The sequence below is a fragment of the Sciurus carolinensis genome, chromosome 6, assembly GCF_902686445.1.
Source record: "Sciurus carolinensis chromosome 6, mSciCar1.2, whole genome shotgun sequence".
Classification (NCBI taxonomy): domain Eukaryota; kingdom Metazoa; phylum Chordata; class Mammalia; order Rodentia; family Sciuridae; genus Sciurus; species Sciurus carolinensis.
Window position 1 is genome coordinate 381420 of NC_062218.1, and position 19121 is coordinate 400540.

General features: G+C 55.1%; 1 protein-coding gene across 2 annotated transcripts in view; it reads left to right on the plus strand.

The window, feature by feature from the left end:
- Ahrr (aryl hydrocarbon receptor repressor) overlaps positions 1 to 19121 on the plus strand; it is a 78479-nt gene that overhangs the window by 12543 nt on the left and 46815 nt on the right. The window contains exons 1-2 of one of the 2 annotated variants that reach the window (XM_047555891.1): positions 5113 to 5198; positions 5618 to 5799. Coding sequence is in view for 1 of the 2 variants with exons in the window: in XM_047555890.1 (XP_047411846.1) it covers positions 5618 to 5799 (182 nt within the window). In the remaining variant the exon portion in view is untranslated. Of the gene's footprint in view, positions 1 to 5112; positions 5199 to 5617; positions 5800 to 19121 lie in introns of those variants that run through there. The other variant, XM_047555890.1, reaches the window with a different exon arrangement.

Below are 19121 nucleotides of genomic sequence, written 5' to 3' on the forward strand. Positions count from 1 at the left end.
CATCTTGTGTGTGGCCGAGGAGGTTCCCCGTCCTGTGATGAGGCCTCTACGGCGGCAGTGCCACCTAGTGTGTGGCTGAGTGGCACAGTGCCACTCGCTTCCGCTCTGCCTTTGGCTTGAGTCCTCGAGGCTCCAGGATCCTCGGCTGCCCCGCAAGTCCACTGTGTCCACGTGGCATCAGCTCAGGACTCCCACGCAGCCCTGTGGGGACGTGGTGAACCACGTACCAGCTGCTGCTGCTCGCCCTGCCACGAGCCCCTGCCACGAGCCCCTGCCACGAGCCCAGGAGGGTCTTCTGCCACACTTGCCAACCAGATCTGGTGTGGGTCTGCACGCGGGCATATCAGACCCCGGCCTGGCGCTGACGTGGGGGGTTGGTGGGTTGCCCCTCAGCGGCACAGGCCTGCTTCTGGTGGTGCCAGCCCCACTCAGCATCCGAGCTGGAGCAGTTTAGCCCCCTGCCCCGGAAGCTGTGATCCAGGTCTCTCCTCCCAGCCCGGCCAGAGCTGCCCCGTGTCCTTGACCATGAACTCTGGGTTGAACCTGGTGCTCATTTTCGAGGGCTGATTCGTGTTTTTGTGCTTCGTACCACAGAAGCCTGCTGGGCACTGGGGACCCTGTGTCCTCTCCAGGGGTGTCAGATGCTTCCCCCCGTTTCCACCTCGCTTTGGCGTCTGCCACGCAGAAGCCTTGAACTCATGTGGAGTTGAGCTTATCTGTCTTTCCTCTGTGGCTGAGTAGACTTCACACTACGATGACAAAGGGGTTTTCCTCTTTTGTCTTCTAACACACACACGTCTCTCTTTAACTCAGAGCCTTTGATCAGCTGCACGCTTTCCGGTGTGGGCTCTGGGGTCTGAATCACTTTGTTCTCCTGGGAGGGCTTTGCTGAGTAGCCACGTTTCCACACTGACCTGCGGTGGCCCTGGGCAGTGGCATCGTGGTTTGAGGGTGACACAGACTCTCGCTGTGTTAGTCTGCTTTCTTGTGCTGTGACAAGCGCCCCAGTTGGGTAATGTACAGAGAACGGAGGTTGATGCAGCTACATCTTGAGATGGAGTCGGAGGCCTGGTCCTGGCTCTGTGAGATCCTCAGCGGCCTCGCAGCGTGGCTCAGAGGAGGCAGGTGTGAGAGGGGCAGGTCAGTGCTGGGGAGGACCCTGCCGAGCCCTTCGGAGAGCACCTCCCTGAGGACTGCGCCTCAGCGGGGAGCTCAGAAGCCAGCCACGCTCACACACTTGCCTGCCTGCGGGCCGCGCGCGAGGCGCTGAGGCTGGCTTGTGCAGGCGTGGGCGCCCCTGCGAAGGCTGGGTGTCACCCTTGGGCGACATATCCTGGTGTCCTGGGGAAGCTGGCTCTGCTGTTGGCGTCCAGGGAGCCCCTCCTGCAGCTGGCTGCCCACCTCCGCTGGGCTCTGGCCTCCTTGCCAGGACCGAGGGCTGCGGTAGGCGGTGCCTTGCGTTCTGGTCTGTAGGTGGGTGGGCTCGGGTCTGCCGGGGCTGCCTCTTCTCCCTGGAAGGTGAGCGGTGGAGGTGTGGGGCGTGGGGCTGGCACACGGCCACGAAGGAGTTTGTGGACGCCTGAGACTGGCCGGGCACAGCGGCTCCCGAGCACCCTCAGGGCACAGGCGCAGAGCCGCACCCGACCTCGGGTGCTGTGGTGATTTCCAGTCGCTACTTTCTCCAGAGGCGAATGCCTGGGGCGTCAGCAGTGTCCACTGGAGAGGCTGAGCTGCGTGCAGAGCAGCATGGGGCACGTGCTTCCCGCTCTGCTGGGATGTGCTGAAGTACGCGGGTTTCACGTCCAGGTCACCAACGTCCCGCTACTCCAGCTTCCTGGTCCCCTGGCCGCCCCTGCACCTCTGCCCCAGCAGCCTCTGGCCTGCTTCCTGCAGCGTTTTGTGCAGGTGGGATCCTGCGCATTGCATGATGGGCTCCTTTGCTGGTGCGGAGGTTCGGAGCTCATCGCCTGCCTTCCTGGCCAGCTCCTTCCGCCTGCCCGGGCGGGGCGGTGAACACCTGCCTGCGGTCCTGTGAGCACAGGTGCCCGGGGTGCGGTGCTGGGTCCTGTTCTCCAAGCAGCTGCTCCAGCTGTTGTTCCCAGCCACGGCAGAGCGCTCCAGGTCCCGCGTGCCCTCGGCCTGGGACCATCCAGTGGGGGCAGGATCTCGCCAGGCTTACTGGGTCTTAACCTGGTGAATAATGGTTTCAGTGTGTGCATGAGCCTGTTTACCATCCACATGTGTGCTCTGGTGAATGATGTTGAAATGATCTGTCTTCTTCTTCTTTGTTTGTCCTCTCATTGTTAACTTGTAAGGATCCTTTACATATTCTGGATCAAGCCCTTGTAGGAATATTTTCTTCCAATCTATGACTTACCTTTCCATTTTCTTAATATAGACTTTCAAGCCAGGCACAGGGGTGCTTGACTGTAATCCCAGTGACTTTGGAGGCTGAGGAAGGAGGATCACAAGTTGGAGGCCAACCTCAGCAATTAGGGAGACCCTGCCTCAAAAAAGTCTGGGGGCTGTAGCTAAGTGGTAGAACACTCCTGGGTTCAATCCCCAGCTCTGTGGCAGGGGCGGGAGGGGATTGACTTTCAAAAGACATTTACAATCTTTTGACAGAGACAGGTTTGTCAGAGTACATGTTTGCATGTGTCCCAGGGCCTGACTGCTTGGGCTCAGCAACTCCTGCACACGCTTCCTTGCCCTATCGCAGGTTTCACATCTTGGCTGCCATCCATGTGGCGTGTTTCAGGGATGTCTGGGGACCCGGCACCATTTACTGGAGACTTTCCTTTGTCCAGCCGGGAGCCCTGAGAAGCACGTGTGGGCCTCTCTCCAGGACCTCTGTTCTGCTCTCCTGATCTGCATTTCTATCCTCTCTGGTACCAGGCTGCAGAGATGGCTTAACGCCCGGGGTGAGTGCTCTAACCGCCTGTTCTGGGACCTGCGCATTCCGTTACCTTTCAGAGTCAGCTTTGCAGTTTCTGCCAAGTCCCGATGAAGTTTTGGTTGAGATCACACAGCGCGGGTCCCTGGGGAAGAGCAGCTCCTAAGTCCCCGGCACTCACGCAGGTCCCTCCGCAGTGTCTCCAGCCTGGTTCCACGAATTCGCAGGCGTTCGGCACTGGTGGGTCTGCAGCACGGTCTGCCCACCTGGGCCGGCTGGCTTCTCCTCTCCTTCCTGTGCTAGTGGGGAATGGCTGAACCCCGGCCTTGTCACCTCCAGCCTCTCAGCCAGGAGGGCCTTTGTCCATGTGCCCTTCCATTTGCTCCTGGACTTGAGCTGGAGACCTGCCTGGCCCTTGGCCCCCGGCCGTGTCTCTTGCCCACCTTAGTGGGGGTCCCCGCCTGCTTCGTGGGTTCGGGTTGGGGAGCTGGGTGTGGGGTGGCCAGTGCTCTGAGGGTTGGAGGAGGGCGGTCATGTTGCCGAGCTCTCTGGACACCTCTTCTTCCCCAGGCAGTGGTGCCTGCCCTGGAGCCACAGGAGGAAAAGCCAGGGGTGCAGGGACCCAGCTCCGTTAAGGCACCACCCCCCATGGAGTGGCAGGGCCGCGCCTCCCTCAGGACTGCCCGGGAGGCTGAGGCGGCAGGAGGCAAGGCAAGGACCAGCGAGACCTGTGAGCTGGCTGGGCCCTGAGCACGAGGCTGCAGGTGGGCTCAGCCCCAGGGGAGCGCCTTGCCCCTGGCAGTGTCCAGGCACCTGTGGCATCTGCCCTGTGCCTGCCCTGCGGCTCCTCTGCTGCCGCCAGCCGTCTGCCATCGCCCTGGTTTTCCTCTCTGACCCCCGCCCCCAGCCAAGGTGTCCCCTGTCTGTAGGAAGGTCTTGGGTGTCCGTCACCAACGTGGGCCTCTCCTCTGGCAGGGGATGCTGTCTGCACTGTGTCCGTCCAGTGCGTCCCCAGACCCTCTGCCCTATTTGAATTCGGCTGGCAACTTGAGTGGTTGGGGAGGCAGCGAAGACATCACTGGAAGTGGCAGGTGACCAAAGATGACCAAAGATGACCACAGCTTGGGAGAGGACACTTGCAAAGCCTGTGTCTGATGAGGTCTCACATCAGGAGCAAGTCCAGAGCTCTTATGACTCAAAAACAAAAGGGCAGCTGGGTGTGGTGACCATGCCTGCCATCCCAGCGGCTCAGAGGCTGAGGCAGGAGGACTGAGAGTTCAAAGCCACCCTCAGCAACTCAGTTAGGCCCTAGCCAACTCCGCGAGACCCCGTCCATAAATACTAAAAAAGGGCTGGGGATGCGGCCCAGTGGAGAAGCACCCCAGGTTCAGTCCCTGACGCCCAAAAAGAAACAAAAAGCCCAAAAAGACAAACAACCCAAATTAAAATGGCAAAGGACTTGAGTGGACATTTCTCCAAGGAGATGTGGAGTGTGAGGCTTTCATCGTGGCCAGAGTCCTGAGAGAACGTGGAGGAAAGGTCCACTCTGGCTCCCGGCTTCTCAGGTTCAGTCTGTGGCTGGGCGACCCCATTGCTCTGGGTCCAGGAGAAGCAGGCCATCCTGGTGGAAGGGAGTGAGGTCAGATCGCTGCTCCGCTCTCCTGGCCCGACTCCGAAGAGAGGACAAGGGCTGCAGGGAGGGGGCGTCCTCCAGACCCCCAGGGCCCACCGCCTCCAGCCGCGCCCGCCTGCCCACAGTCACTCGTCCATGCAAACTGGATGGACAGACTGGGTTTGCAGCCCTGGTCACCTCCCAGCTGAACCTTCACAACGGGAGTTTCAGGGGACACCTCACATCTAGACCATAACTGAGGTGTGGACGGACCGGACCTTCATGAGGAGATGCTTGAGGGCACAGCCCACGAGGAGAGTGCAGACCACAGTCCACTGGAGTTCTGCCTCCCACCCTGATGTGGCTACAGCAGGAACAAGGACACAGCCTAATGGAGGGCATAGAACCCGCAGCCTATGGCCGCGGCTGTGGCGGGCGCTTGGTGTCTCCTCACGGCCAGCCAGAGTGACCAGGTGACTCAGCAATCCTGGCCGCGCCAGGCAGGTCAAAGCACGTGTCCAGAGTCTGCCATGTGAACACTCAGAGAGCTGCGTTCCGCTGACCAGCCTGGGAGCAGCCCAAGCCTGGCCACCAGTGGCCGGGCCGGACGCCGGCACAGTGTTCCGCCTGGAAAGGCCAGGGCACCAGCGCCTGCCGGCATGGACCTCGGGCGCCTGCTGGTGGAGAGGCCAGGTGGGAGGCCTGAGGCAGCCTCAGTCCTTGGTGACGAACACCCCGTGGGTGGTCTGGGCTCAGAGCTGCCACCGGCTGTGGGACTCCATTTCTCCTGGACTCTATCAGCCCGTCAGGCACCAAGGACCACAGGATGGGCATGACACAGGCTTTCCACCTGCCTGGACAGCCTGGGCTGCCTGGCCAGTGTCCTCCTCCCACTGGGCAGTGGCAGGGAGGTGGGGAGCATGTGGCCTTCCCCTGCCACCTGTCCTCTGCCGCTGTCTTTGTCCCTGGGCTGTAGCCTGAGGTGGGCACTGGCTTTCTGTCTGTTGTCAGGAGGGGCTTCACTTCTGCCAGCACTCGCCTCTCGGTGCCTGGGACCAGGTCCCCAGCCCCTGGGGCCGGGGCTCCTGCCTGATGAAGCCTCTTCCCTGCAGGAGGCCCGCCCTGCGGCTCGAGAAGTCGAACCCTTCCAAGAGGCACCGGGACCGCCTGAATGCCGAGCTGGACCGCCTGGCCAGCCTGCTGCCGCTCCCCCCCGACGTCATCGCCAAGCTGGACAAGCTCTCCGTCTTGCGCCTCAGCGTCAGCTACCTGCGGGTGAAGAGCTTCTTCCAAGGTAGGACTCTGGCCACCTGGAGCCTCCCTGTTCCCACCTGCTCTGCCTGAGAGCAGTGGGTCCCCCCTGGGTCCAGCTGTGGCCAGGAGAGGATGGTGTGGTGCCCGTGCACCTGGCCGTGGGCATTCCTGGGGCCCTGCTCGGACTCCCGGGGTCCCACAACTAGGGGCTCCAGAACAGGGGGTCTGCTTTGTGAAGGACCAGGCCCAGCCACAGTTGGGGTGGCGGCCACCGTCAACCGTTTGACCTGCCCCAAGTACCACGGGTGCTGCAGCTGCTGGGTGCATACCCCCGTCTACACTGCAGGCCAGGCCCCACCCCGGGCACGGTGGGTGCTGCAGCTGCTGGGTGCATACCCCCGTCTACACTGCAGGTCAGGCTCCACCCCGGGCACGGTGGGTGCTGCAGCTGCTGGGTGCATACCCCCGTCTACACTGCAGGTCAGGCTCCACCCCGGGCACTGTGGGTGCTGCAGCTGCTGGGTGCATACCCCCGTCTACACTGCAGGTCAGGCCCCTCCCCGGGCACTGTGGGTGCTGCAGCTGCTGGGTGCATACCCCCGTCTACACTGCAGGTCAGGCCCCACCCCGGGCACTGTGGGTGCTGCAGCTGCTGGGTGCATACCCCCGTCTACACTGCAGGTCAGGCCCCTCCCCGGGCACGGTGGGTGCTGCAGCTGCTGGGTGCATACCCCCGTCTACACTGCAGGTCAGGCTCCACCCCGGGCACTGTGGGTGCTGCAGCTGCTGGGTGCATACCCCCGTCTACACTGCAGGTCAGGCCCCTCCCCAGGCACGGTGGGTGCTGCAGCTGCTGGGTGCATACCCCCGTCTACACTGCAGGTCAGGCCCCTCCCCAGGCACGGTGGGTGCTGCAGCTGCTGGGTGCATACCCCCGTCTACACTGCAGGTCAGGCCCCTCCCCAGGCACGGTGGGTGCTGCAGCTGCTGGGTGCATACCCCCGTCTACACTGCAGGTCAGGCTCCACCCCAGGCACTGTGGGTGCTGCAGCTGCTGGGTGCATACCCCCGTCTACACTGCAGGTCAGGCCCCTCCCCAGGCACGGTGGGTGCTGCAGCTGCTGGGTGCATACCCCCGTCTACACTGCAGGTCAGGCCCCTCCCCAGGCACGGTGGGTGCTGCAGCTGCTGGGTGCATACCCCCGTCTACACTGCAGGTCAGGCCCCTCCCCGGGCACTGGGTGCTGCAGCTGCTGGCTGCATGCCCCGCCCACTTGCCCACGCTCGGGGTCAGGCCCCTCCCCAGCAGGAGCTGCTCCTTATCTGCTGGGAGTCCAGCTCTCGCGCAGGGTCAAGGGGTTCTGCCCCTCCCCAGCTGCACTAGCTTCTGCTGACACCCTGAGTGGCCCCTCCCCAGCTTTTCGGGCCTTTGTTCTGTCCACCTCTGTCCACCAGGCTTCCACTTTCTGTCCCAGCCATACTCAGAGCTGCACCTAATTTCCTATTAGCATGTAACTCAGGTGGTGGCCCAGGTCCTGTCCTGGCCCCGGGTGATGCAGGTGGTAGCCCGGGTCCTGTCCTGGCCCCGGGTGATGCAGGTGGTGGCCTGGTCCTGTCCTGGCCCCGGGTGATGCAGGTGGTGGCCCGGGTCCTGTCCTGGCCCCGGGTGATGCAGGTGGTAGCCCGGGTCCTGTCCTGGCCCCGGGTGATGCAGGTGGTGGCCTGGTCCTGTCCTGGCCCCGGGTGATGCAGGTGGTGGCCCTGTCCTGCCTTCTGCCTCCTTAGACTTCCAGCTCTGGGTGGTCCTGGTACCGTGGGCTCAGATGGGCTCAAGGAGACCTGCACTGAGGACGGGGGTTTTCTGCTGGAGGGTTGGGCGGGGCTCTGTCAGCTTCTGGGCCGTGTGCCTACAGGTTTGGATTCGGCAGGGCGGGTGCAGCCTGGGTGCTGTGGGCAGGGCCCCGCTGCTCCGCCCTGTGGAGGGCTGCCAGGCTGAGTCCCACGGTGACAGCAGAGCTTGTGCTGAGTGGAGAGGTGACAGCACACTGTGGCTCCTCCCTGGGGGTTTCCAGTTTCTTGTGGAAGTGCGCTGGCTTTACGTCCTCTCCACCCAGGCCAGGTGGCTCCCATCCGCCACGTCTCGGTGCCAACTCGTTGCATGTCTTCTCCAGGAGAGTCAGGGAGTGCAGGAGAGTGGGTGCATCGTCCATCCTTGCCCACCTGTGGGGAGCAGGAGGCAAGTCTGCCCTCCAGATCTGCTGTCTGTGGAGCGTCCTTTTTATCAATGAACCACGCAAGCCAGGTGTGGTGCACACCTGTGATCCCAGAGATTTGGGAGGCCAAGGCAGGAAAGTCACAAGTTCAAGGCCAACCTAGGAAATTTAGGGAGACCGTGTCTCAAAATAAAATAAAAGTACTGGGGGTGTAGAGCACCCCTGAATTCCTTCCACAGAAGTGCAAAAAAACGTATATATGAAAATAAAGGAGCCATGTGGGCTGAGTAGATCCCAGCTGCCATGGGGGCATTAGCAAGCCTCAAGGGCAGCAGGGGACAGGCGCTGTCTGGGTGGCTCGAGGTGTGGTCACTTGACTTTCCTGGCACTGACACAGACCCAACCTCTGGGTCAGACTGGGGCCCAGCCTGGAGGCCTGGCTGCTTCCTCACTGGATGGGTCAGAAGAGCCCCAGTTCTGCTGCTTCTGCCCGGTTCAGGGGTCCTGTGCCTCTGGACCCCTACTCTGGACCAACAAGCGGAGCGAGTTCCCGACCGACACCCAGCTCCAGAGCTCGTGGTGAGGAGCAGGCCCGCTGGGTCAGGTGCCTGTGCTGTGCAGGCGCGGGGGGAGCCCTGCTGCTCTGATCGATAGCTCACGTGACGCCCCCTTGACTTCTCCACCACGCTCTCTCCACCAAGGGTCCTGAACCGCGGGGCTGTGTGCCTACGGGTTTGTGCCCTGTGAACTCTCAGACCTTCCTGAATTCATGCGCACTGTGTGCTTAGAAGAGAGTCAAGCTACGGAAAGTGGATCTTAGTCTGTGCTTCCTGACTCTGAAATGGACAAGCAACTTTTATCAAAACTTCATAAAAAGTCACCTTGGGGAAGGACATGAACTGGAAAGTCTCCACCTCAGAGGGTGAAGACAGCCCAGAGGTCTGTCGGGATGTGTGGTTAGAGGCTGTGGGCTATTTTATTTTTATTTACTTGGCTTCTGTGTAGCTCAGGGGCGGCACTTTCAAGTTACACAACCCTCCCTCCTGCCGCCTCTGTGGGCGACGGTCAGGGCTGGGATTTTCCACCTTGTACATTTCATCGTCCACAGAAGGGAAATTCAGGGTGAAGAGACCGTGGGGGAGGTGATGTGGAGGAGGCGGTCACATCCTGTCCTGGGGCAGGGAGCAGAGCTGGGCCCTTCCAAGCCTGAGCGATGTGGGACCTGTGGCCCTGGGCACTGACCAGGAGGGCCTGAGAGGCCTCGGCCCTTGCTGAAGCCCAGCTGTTGGCCAGGTCATGCTGACAGAGCAGAAGGACCCACAGGGGCCACTGGAAGGCGCCTGCCCTCCCAGGGACTCCCTGCGAGCAGCAGACAGGGCCTGAAATGTGGTCTGCAACGCAGGACCTCAGGTGCTGCCAACGAGGACCCACAGTCCACCCAGGCCTGGCACGTGGACAGTGTCCTCTTGATGACTCATGAGGACTCAGGAGCATTGATCAAAGACGCAGATCATTCTTGTGGAGAGAAGGGCCAGAGAGAACCACTCAGAACAGCAAGCAGAAGGGAAGGGGAGGCTCAGCCGGGACCCCAGGAGGACCTGCAGACCATTGTGACTGGCCCTCCTCCCTGCCTTGGGGCTGCTGCTTCTGGGTTCTGTGTTCAGCCTTCGGCACGCATGCCTGGGCCCCTCCTGGAGCCCCTGCCCAGGGTCTGCCCTGGTCTGCACTCACCTGGGCTGAGCCAGTACGTGTGCTGCTCTCCCACCATGGGACAGCAGGTCCTTGACACCAGGAAGGTGTGTCCTGGGCCTCAAGCTCAGCCTGAACACGTCCACTTCCAGCGCTTGAGACCAGCATGAGCTCTCAAGCCCTGTCCTGAAGGGTGCAGTTATGAAGCTAAGCATGCTGATTTTTAGCTTTGGAGATGGGATTGTCCTTCTCGGCCGAGTGCAGTGGTGCTTCCCAGCTCCATGGGAGGCTGAGGCAGGAGGATCACTTGAGCCCAGGAGTCCCAGGCCAGCCCAAGCATTGCAGTGAGACATCCCCCTGCAGCATTTGCCTTCTCCTGACATGTCTTGGGGATTGCATGCTGTGACTCCAGTCCATTCTGGAGTGCCTGGTGGCATTTGGAGATGAGGTCTCTAAGGAAGTGTTCAGTCAGATGAGGCCCTAAGGGGGGTTTCCACCCTATGAGAGGAGACAAGAGGCCCACACAGCAGGCCTGCCCTGAGGAGGGCGGCAGGGCAGCGGGAAGGCAGAACCACACTGAAGGCGGCCCGTGCCTTAGAAGCCGGGTCGGGGCGCCCGCACTGCCCTCCAGGCCCAGCAGTGAGAAGGGACGCCCTGGGTCTGGGCCGTGGTGTTCTGTCACGAGCAGCCTGAGCAGTCTCAGATCTGGGCAGCGGAGAGCGGGCGCTGCTGTAGCAGACTGCAGAAGTGTGGAGTGGCCTGCATCTGCCCAGTGGCCGCCGGAGGACCCACGTGTGCTGGAGGCAGTTCTGAGTACCTCCCGGCTCACACACCATCGCGGTAAGATGGAGCATCAGCCCCGATGTCGGTGAGGACTCGGAATGGGCGCACTGCTGGGGACCAGAAGGAAGGGGAGGGGACCCTCCTGAGAAAGTGGCCGAGAGCTTGCTTCGTGGTGCTAGTGCTCGGGCGGTAGAGCCTGCACGTGATGAGGCTGCTCTTCAGCCGAGGATCCTAAGCAGGGTGTTCGGGGACTGAGGCCTCTCTGCTATGGTAAAGCGTGCGAGGAGAAATACCTTGGAGGAATTGCTAAAAGGAGCCAGACCTTGAAGATTTGGAAAGTTCCCGGCCTGCTGACACTGGAGGGAATGCCCGGCCATTTGCTAAGGCCCGTTTGGGTGTGGGCCCTGGCCCTAACCGCCCCAGCAGAACCAGTGGGCCAGCTGCACCAGCAGACGCTGCCTGTGTGGACGGCAAGAGTGGGATGGACAACGGCACGGGCTGCTTCCTGTTGCTCTGGGGAGCAGGCTAAGCTGGCTGCTGGACCCGAGGGTGGAGCGTCAAGTGGAGGGGTTTATCCTTGAGTGGCCAATGGCCCACATGCCTTCAGATGTTGGGGGCTATGCCACGCGGACTACGCCAAGATGGCGCCTCGTAGCCAGCCAGAAGTTGTTTTGGTCACATGGGCAGTGAGGAGGTTAATTAACATAAGCACGCTCAGGTGATGTGTCATTGGCCATATTCAGTTAAGTCCACGCACACAGCGCGTGCACAGGTGTTCCTGAGCGCGCCTGCTCGGGCCTGCTCGTTTTGACCTTGCCGTGATTGGGCAGCTGGCTCCTCGCCTGATCTCAACTGGCGTGGCCCCGCCCTCCGCCTCCTGGAGGGAATATAAGCGGGCAGTAGGCAGATCACAGGGAAGCAGCAGCTAGCAGAGAGAAGCAGCTAGCAGAGAGAAGAAGCAGCTAGCAGAGAGAAGAAGCAGCAAGCAGTAAGAAGAAGCAGCTAGCAGAGAGAAGAAGCAGCAAGCAGTAAGAAGAAGCAGCAAGCAGTAAGAAGCAGGCAGTGGCAGAAGGCAGATCGTAGAGCGGAGAACTGAGAACACACCTCTAGGTCGTAGATCACAGATCGCAGTACACGGGACGCACCACTAAGAAGCACCTCAGATAGATAGCACCTAGTTCACAGGATGCAGGACGCACCTCTAAGAAGAAGCAGCAGAACTCTAAGAAGAAATAGATCTCTGATCAGCATAGAAGCCTGTCTTTCTTTAAAACTTCCTCTATAAGCAAGGCCTATCTTTCTCTCAAAGCTTCTCTTCCTCTAAAATCAAGCAAGCCTCTTTTTCCTCTATAAGCTAGAGAATAAGCAAGCAAGAAGGAAGCAGCACAGGAATAGAAGTAGTTTATTTCCAGTCCACCTCCGATGAATACCTGCACAATTGTTGCTGCAGGCGGTAACAAATATCCACGGGATTGTTGCCACGGGTGGCGACACTCGGAAGCCCATGATCCCCTGCTCAGGGCTCCACGCTCAGGGGAGCCGTGGCAAGAGCCCCTCGGTCTCACCCCATCTGACTAGCTGATGTTCAGGGTTGGGCCTAGGCTGAGTGTGGGTGCTGGAGCCAGGTGAGCTGAGGGGAGCTCCTGGGGTGAGTGGACTGCTTCTGGTCACCCTCGTTGAAGGGCAAGGTCACTCTTGGTTTTCTCATGGGCTGATTTTGCTTTTCCTTCCTCTCTCAGCCACTTCCAGGAGGTAAGCCTGTCCATGAAGAAAGGGACTTGTTCCTTCCCCCCTGAGGACCTGGGTCTTCCCAGGACCCAGGGAGGAGCTGGCCTCAAGTCTGGGCTTCCCTGGCCCTGTCCTGGCCGGTCTGCTTTGCCATGCCCTGTGTCAAGGACAGCTCTGGGCATTGCTGTCCCTCCCACTAGCTCAGCATCTCCTGTCAGGTGGCCCCAGTAGGCTCATTGGTCACCAGGGTAAGTCTCGTGACACATTGAGAGTTGAGCTTTCCCTCAGGTGGCCTTGCCTGAGGTGTGGTCCAGGTGGGCTGCTTCTCCCTGGTCCTTTGCACAGGCAGCTTGTTTCCTGGGTGGGAGCAGCAGGAGAGGAAGCAGGCCAGGAACTTCCCACAAGGCTGGCATAGCTGTGGGCTGGACCCAGGGGCTCTTGGGTGTCCCGGGCTCAGGGGAGACCACCATGCTCTGATGCGCCGTGCACAGCCCAGTGTGGACGGCGGTCCCACAGCTGGTCCCCAGCACCTCCCTCCTTAGGCTGGCTCTCGCTGTTGTCTCCAGACACCTCAGGCAGCATTCGAACCCCCAGCTTGGGGTGCAGGCAGTGTGGCCCACCAGGCCCATGGGGGTGCCCCTTCCAGCTGCCAGGGCGCCAGTTCCCCACTGCAGCCTGCTGCCCCTGGAGAGCTCCAGGGACATTACCTCTGGATTAGAGTCAGAGGGACGTGGCCAGGAGAGAGCCGCCAAGGGTCCTCCCAAGGCCTCTTGCTGGGTCTGAGGGGAAGAAGCCCCTGCTCACATGGTGCAGGAAGGGGAGGGACTCACGGCCCTTCTGAGGACACCCTCCTGTTCACTCTGGACTTCTTTCCCCAGTGCCTCCTCTGTCCAGCTTTCTTTGGGACGTGGGAGCAGTGGCACCTGTTGTCTTGGGGCCTCTGCTGAGACTCATGCTGAAAGAGCCCCTTCCTCTTCATGCATGTGCACTTTAACGTGCCTGCCCCTGGGATTCAGAGTCTCGTCTCTTCCGCTTCCATCAAGCAGCCAATTCAAAATTCTGCTGATAGCAGCCAAAAATGCAAGATAAAGCATGCCAACCCTTCCAGAATTGATGATGAGCTGGCAAGAAATTAAGGAATGCTCAGAGACTAAAAACTAAGGGAAGCTGAGAACGCAGAGAGAGCTCAGGAGGAGTATCAGGGTGTATCAGAAGGATGGGAGTTCCAGGTGAGGATTGTGATATGAGAAGGGACGAGGAATGGCAAGGTGGTTCCTCGGGTGAAGCCACCTGAACTTCACTGCACGACACGTAGTGAGCACAGAATAGGAATAAGGCAGGGCCGCGAAAGTGCGTTTGAGGATGGTGACTCAGGTCAGAGCACTCTCAGGTCCTGGTATGACCCTGGAAGCTGTTCTCTAACTTCAATGTAGAAACGGGCTTTAACTCTCAAACTAATGGGGGAAAAAAGGAGAACGAGAAAACATAATCCAAAGAAAAAGACCAGAAAGTAGGGAAAAAACCCTACAGGGGTGGCACAGATAGGAAGCAACACAATAAACATGAATGGACTAAACCTGCCACTTAAAAGGTAGAGATCGTTGGAGTAGATCACACACACTATTCGCAGAGAGCATATCCAATACTTCAGGGCCCAGGAAGGCAGAAGTGAAGGACAGGAAGGATTCTGCAAAAGTCTGATGAGTCTACATTTCTGTCAAAACATCTATTTTGGTGTAAAAATCTTTATTGGAAATACAGCTAGATGGGGAGGGAGGGAGAGATTTTTGACATAATTATTAAGCAATTCATCTCACCAAGTGGAAAAAAACTTTAAATTGGTGTGCTTCTAATATCTCAAAATATATCAAGCAAATGTTGACAGAACTATAAAAAGGAACACATAAATTCATCATTAGAAAGATTTCAAATAACTCAGATTCAGCAGAACAAATAAAGAATAAAAATTATAGATGACTTGAAAAATGCAAAAAACATATGGCTATACATAAAGTGCTATACCCCCAAACAAAAACTATAGAATCCATGTCTTTTCAAGCCTACATGGACTTTCTAAATGCATTGAAACCATTCTGGTCAATAAAACAAGTCTCAATAAATTTCAAAAATCAAACGGCATGGTGGCATACCCCTGTAATCCCAGTGGCTTGGGAGGCTGAGGCAGGAGGATTGCAAGTTCAAGGTCAGCCTCAGCTACTTAGCCAGGCCCTAAGCAACTTAGTGAGACTCTGTCTCAAAATATAGACTTCAAAGGACTGGCAATGTGGCTCAGAGGTTAAGGGCCCTAAGTTCAATCCCTGGTACCAAAAAAAAAAAAAAAAAAGTCACAATCATAAGGAATTTACAATGGGACTTCAAATGTAAATAAGCTTGAAATAAGTGATAAAAAGATAACTTGAAAACCCTTTTTAAATAAATAAACACACTTGTGAATAACTCTTAGACCACAGAAGAAAACATGATGGAACTTAGAAATATATTTACAAACCAAAATATACAGGATGTAGACAAAGCAATACTTATAAATAAATAACCTTAAGTGTTTACATATAAAAGAAGAAAGGCTAAAAATTAATGAGTCAACTATTTAAGTAGTCTTTTTATTCTCATACTGGGTCATGAACCGGGGGTGCTCTATTCACTGAGCTACAGCCCCAGCCCTTTTTTATTTTTCATTTTGATACAGCGTCTCACTAAATTGCTGAGACCGGCCTCCAACTTGCCATCCTCCTGCCTCAGCCTTTGGAGCCACTGGGATTACAGACTTGTGCCCCCACACTCAGCTTCATTAGTCATGATAAGGAACAGTATGAGCAACAAAAATAGAGGCAGAGAAAGGAAGCAGTATAAGATAATGTGTTGATGGATATCAAAACATCAAAAAGATGGGAGATCGATCACAGAAAACAGTGCCCAGTACTAGAAAGATACGGTACACACGTACACAGGACTGTATCCAGGAATGTAGATGCAGCATTAGGAATATGCATACATGCTACAAAGAGTTACGAGGTGACTCAGGCTGTTAGGAACAAACGAATGCTAGTAAGTTTGAAGTCTGAAAGCAAATGAGTAAGTTCCTAGGAAACAAAGCCTCTTAAACTAACTCAAGAAGAATAGAAAACCTGCATAATCATGACACCATTAAAGAAAGTGAGTCCGTGAGTCTGTTGTTGTCTCCCCAGAGAAACTGCCACACAATATAGGAGGAAAAATAACTCCACTCCATACCGAATCTGTGGTGTTGAACTGGAATTGGAGGTATTGGTGTGAACTCAGGATTCTTCCAGTGTATAAAGAAAGATGGAGACATGCGTACACATGTAAAGGGCCTGAAGGACCTGGGGCAGTGACACCCCAAGAGCAGTGAGCACACCTAACATCCTGTTATGGCTTGGATATGAAGTGTCCCCTAAAAGCTCATGTGAGAGGTAATGCAGGAATATTCAGAGATGAAATAACCCAACTATGTGGGCCATAACCTAATCAGGGGATTAATCCACTTGAGTGGATTAACTGGGTGATAACTAAAGGCAGGTAGGGTGTGGCTGGAGGAAGTAGGTCCCAGGGGCATGCCTGTGGGTTTATATTTTATCCCTGGCACATCTCTCTGTCTCTCACTCTCTCTCTTTCTCTCTCTGCTTCCTGGCTGCCATGTCCTGAGCTGCTTTCCTTCACCATCCCTTCCACCGTGATATTCTGCTATGGAGGTGGCTGACCATGGACTGAACCTGTGAAACCATGAGCTGAAAATAAACTTTTCCTCTTCTAAGTTGTTTTTGTCCAGTCTTTTATCACAGCAACAAAAGCTAATACACATGCAGATTTTCCTTTCTGAATACCCCACAGGGTATTCAGAAGAAACAAGGACTTTGGGGCGCGTACCAAAGCTGGATTAGGGAAAAAAAGACAGGACAACCTCAGAAGCTGATGCTCTAGAAGACAAGGCAGCAGTAGAGTGGAGAGCTGTGTCACTGTGAAGGCCCCTGCCACGCCAAGGGGACTCTAGAGTTATGATGAATCACAGTAGCAATGGCTGACGACCCAGTGCACAAGTGGGGACGGAGATGAACGAATGTGAAATAACCTGGAGCTTCTCCTCAAAACACACTGCTCACGGACAGAGGCAGCAGAGACGATGCTGGAGAGGAGAGGTGATCTGAGCCGGTCATCCGCTGACCACTGCAGTAAAACTCAGGCAGAAGCAGCCACGGGTGCTGAAATCAGTGGTGAAAGTGGGTGAGAAAGGAGGTTTTTGTAGTCTTGAATGAAGTTTCTGTGAATTACCAAGGGGAAACCCAGGAGTGGAGAAACAGCATTCCGGGGGTCCCTGAGTGACTCTGCCAGAGAGCAGGGCCACACTGTGCCCTTGCCCGTCCCGGGGAGCAGAGCCGGCTGCAGAGTGAGTGGCCTGGAGTCCACAGAGCTGGGAGCTCAGGATGTTGACCTGGCCGTGAGGCTTCCGAGGCTGGTCTGGGGAAGGTGTTGGGGCTTTGTGTTCCTATAGCGTGGCGCTGTCTCAAAATAAAAGTGGCCAACAGAGGAGCAAAAGCGAAGCCTGAGGAGTTGTGAGGAAGTCCACCAAGGCTGTTGAGGGTCCCCTCTACGCCTCGTTTGTCCAGGGTTTGATTTGTTCTTTCTTTTCTAGTTCCTTGTACTGATGGTCAGTTGGTTGTTTGAGGTCTTTCTGTCTCTTCTGCAAGTGCTCCTCGCTGGAGACTGCCCTGCCGGGCTGCTCTTGCTGTTTCCCGTGAGTTTGGATATTGTATTTCCACCATCACTGTTTCAAGAGGCTTTAAAATTTCTCTCAGTGTCTGTGCATTCATCAGTCATTCCAAGGCCTGCTCTGTAATTTCAATATATTCATGCAATTTCTTCTTTTTTTATTATTTTTTTATTGTAAACAAATGGGATATATGTTGTTTCTCTGTTTGCACATGGAGTAAAGGCTTACCATTTGTGTGATCATAAATTTACACAGGGTAATGTTGTTTGATTCATTCTGTTATTTTTTCCCTTCTCCCCACCCCTCCCACCCCTCCCACCCCTCTTTTCCCTCTATACAGTCCTTCCTTCCTCCATTCTTGCCCCCCTCCCTAACCCTAACTCTAACCCTAACACTAACCCCTCCCACCCCCCATTATGTGTCTTCATCCATTTATTAGCGATATCATTCGTCCTTTGGTTTTTTGAGATTGGCTTATCTCACTTAGCATGATATTCTCCAATTTCATCCATTTGCCTGCAAATGCCATAATTTTATCGTTCTTTATGGCTAAGTAATATTCCATTGTATATATATACCACAGTTTCTTTATCCATTCATCAATTGAAGGACATCTAGGTTGGTTCCACAGTCTGGCTATTGTGAATTGAGCAGCTATGAACATTGATGTGGCTGTATCTCTGTAGTATGCTGATTTTAAGTCCTTTGGGTATAGGCCAAAGAGTGGGATAGCTGGGTCAAATGGTGGGTTCATTCCAAGTTTTCTAGGGAATCTCCACACTGCTTTCCAGAGTGGCTGCACTAAGTTGCAGCCCCACCAGCAATGTATGAGTGTACCTTTTTCCCCACATCCTCGCCAACACCTATTGTTGCTTGTATTCTTGATAATCACCATTCTAATTGGGGTGAGATGGAATCTTAGTGTAGTTTTGATTTGCATTTCTCTTATTACTAGAGATGTTGAACATTTTTCCATATGTTTGTTGATTGCTTGTAGATCTTCTTCTGTGAAGTGTCTATTCATTTCCTTAGCCCATTTGTTGATTGGGTTATTTGTATTCTTGGTGTAGAGTTTTTTGAGTTCTTTATATATTCTGGAGATTAGTGCTCTATCTGAAGTATGATTGGCAAAGATTTTCTCCCACTCTGTAGGCTCTTTCTTCGCATTGCTGATAGTTTCCTTTACCGAGAGAAAGCTTTTTAGTTTGAATCTATCCCAGTTATTGATTCTTGCTTTTATTTCTTGTGCTATGGGAGTCCTGTTGAGGAAGTCTGGTCCTAAACCGACATGTTGAAGATCTGGACCTACTTTTTCTTCTATAATCTGCAGGGTCTCTGGTCTGATTCTGAGGTCCTTAATCCATTTTGAGTTTAGTTTCGTGCATGGTGAGAGATATGGGTTTAGTTTCATTCTGTTGCATATGGATTTCCAATTCTCCCAGCCCCATTTGTTGAAGAGGCTATCTTTTCTCCATTGCATATTTTTGGAACCTTTGTCTAGTATGAGAAAATTGTATTTATTTGGGTTTGTGTCTGTGTCCTCTATTCTGTACCATTGATCCACCTTTCTATTTTGGTACCAATACCATGCCGTTTTTGTTACTATTGCTTTGTAGTAGAGTTGAAGATCTGGTATTGCGATGCCCCCTCTTCCTGCTGAGGATTGCTTTAGCTATTCTGGGTTTTTTTAGTCTTCCAGATGAATTTCATGATTGTTTGTTCTATTTCTGTAAGATATGTCATTGGGATTTTAATTGGAATTGCATTGAATCTGTATAGCACTTTTGGTAGTATGGCCATTTTGACAATATTAATTCTTCCTATCCAAGAACATGGGAGATCTTTCCATCTTCTAAGGTTTTCTTTAATTTCTTTCTTTAGTGTTCTGTAGTTCTCATTGTAGAGGTCTTTCACCTCTTTTGTGAGATTGATTCCCAAGTATTTTATTTTTTTTGAGGCTATTGTGAATGGGGTAGTTTTCCTAATTATTCTTTCCAAAGATTCATCATTTATGTATAAAAATGTATTCATGCAATTTCTAAAATTCCTCTTGGTGAGTTCTAATCTTATTCTATTGGGTCAGAAAAGTCAACATGATTTTGATGTTTTTGAAAACTTGAGGCTTGTTTTGCGGCCTCACGTGTGATCTATCCTGGAGAATATTCTACGCACGATGGGAAGAATGTGTGTTCTGCAGCTGTG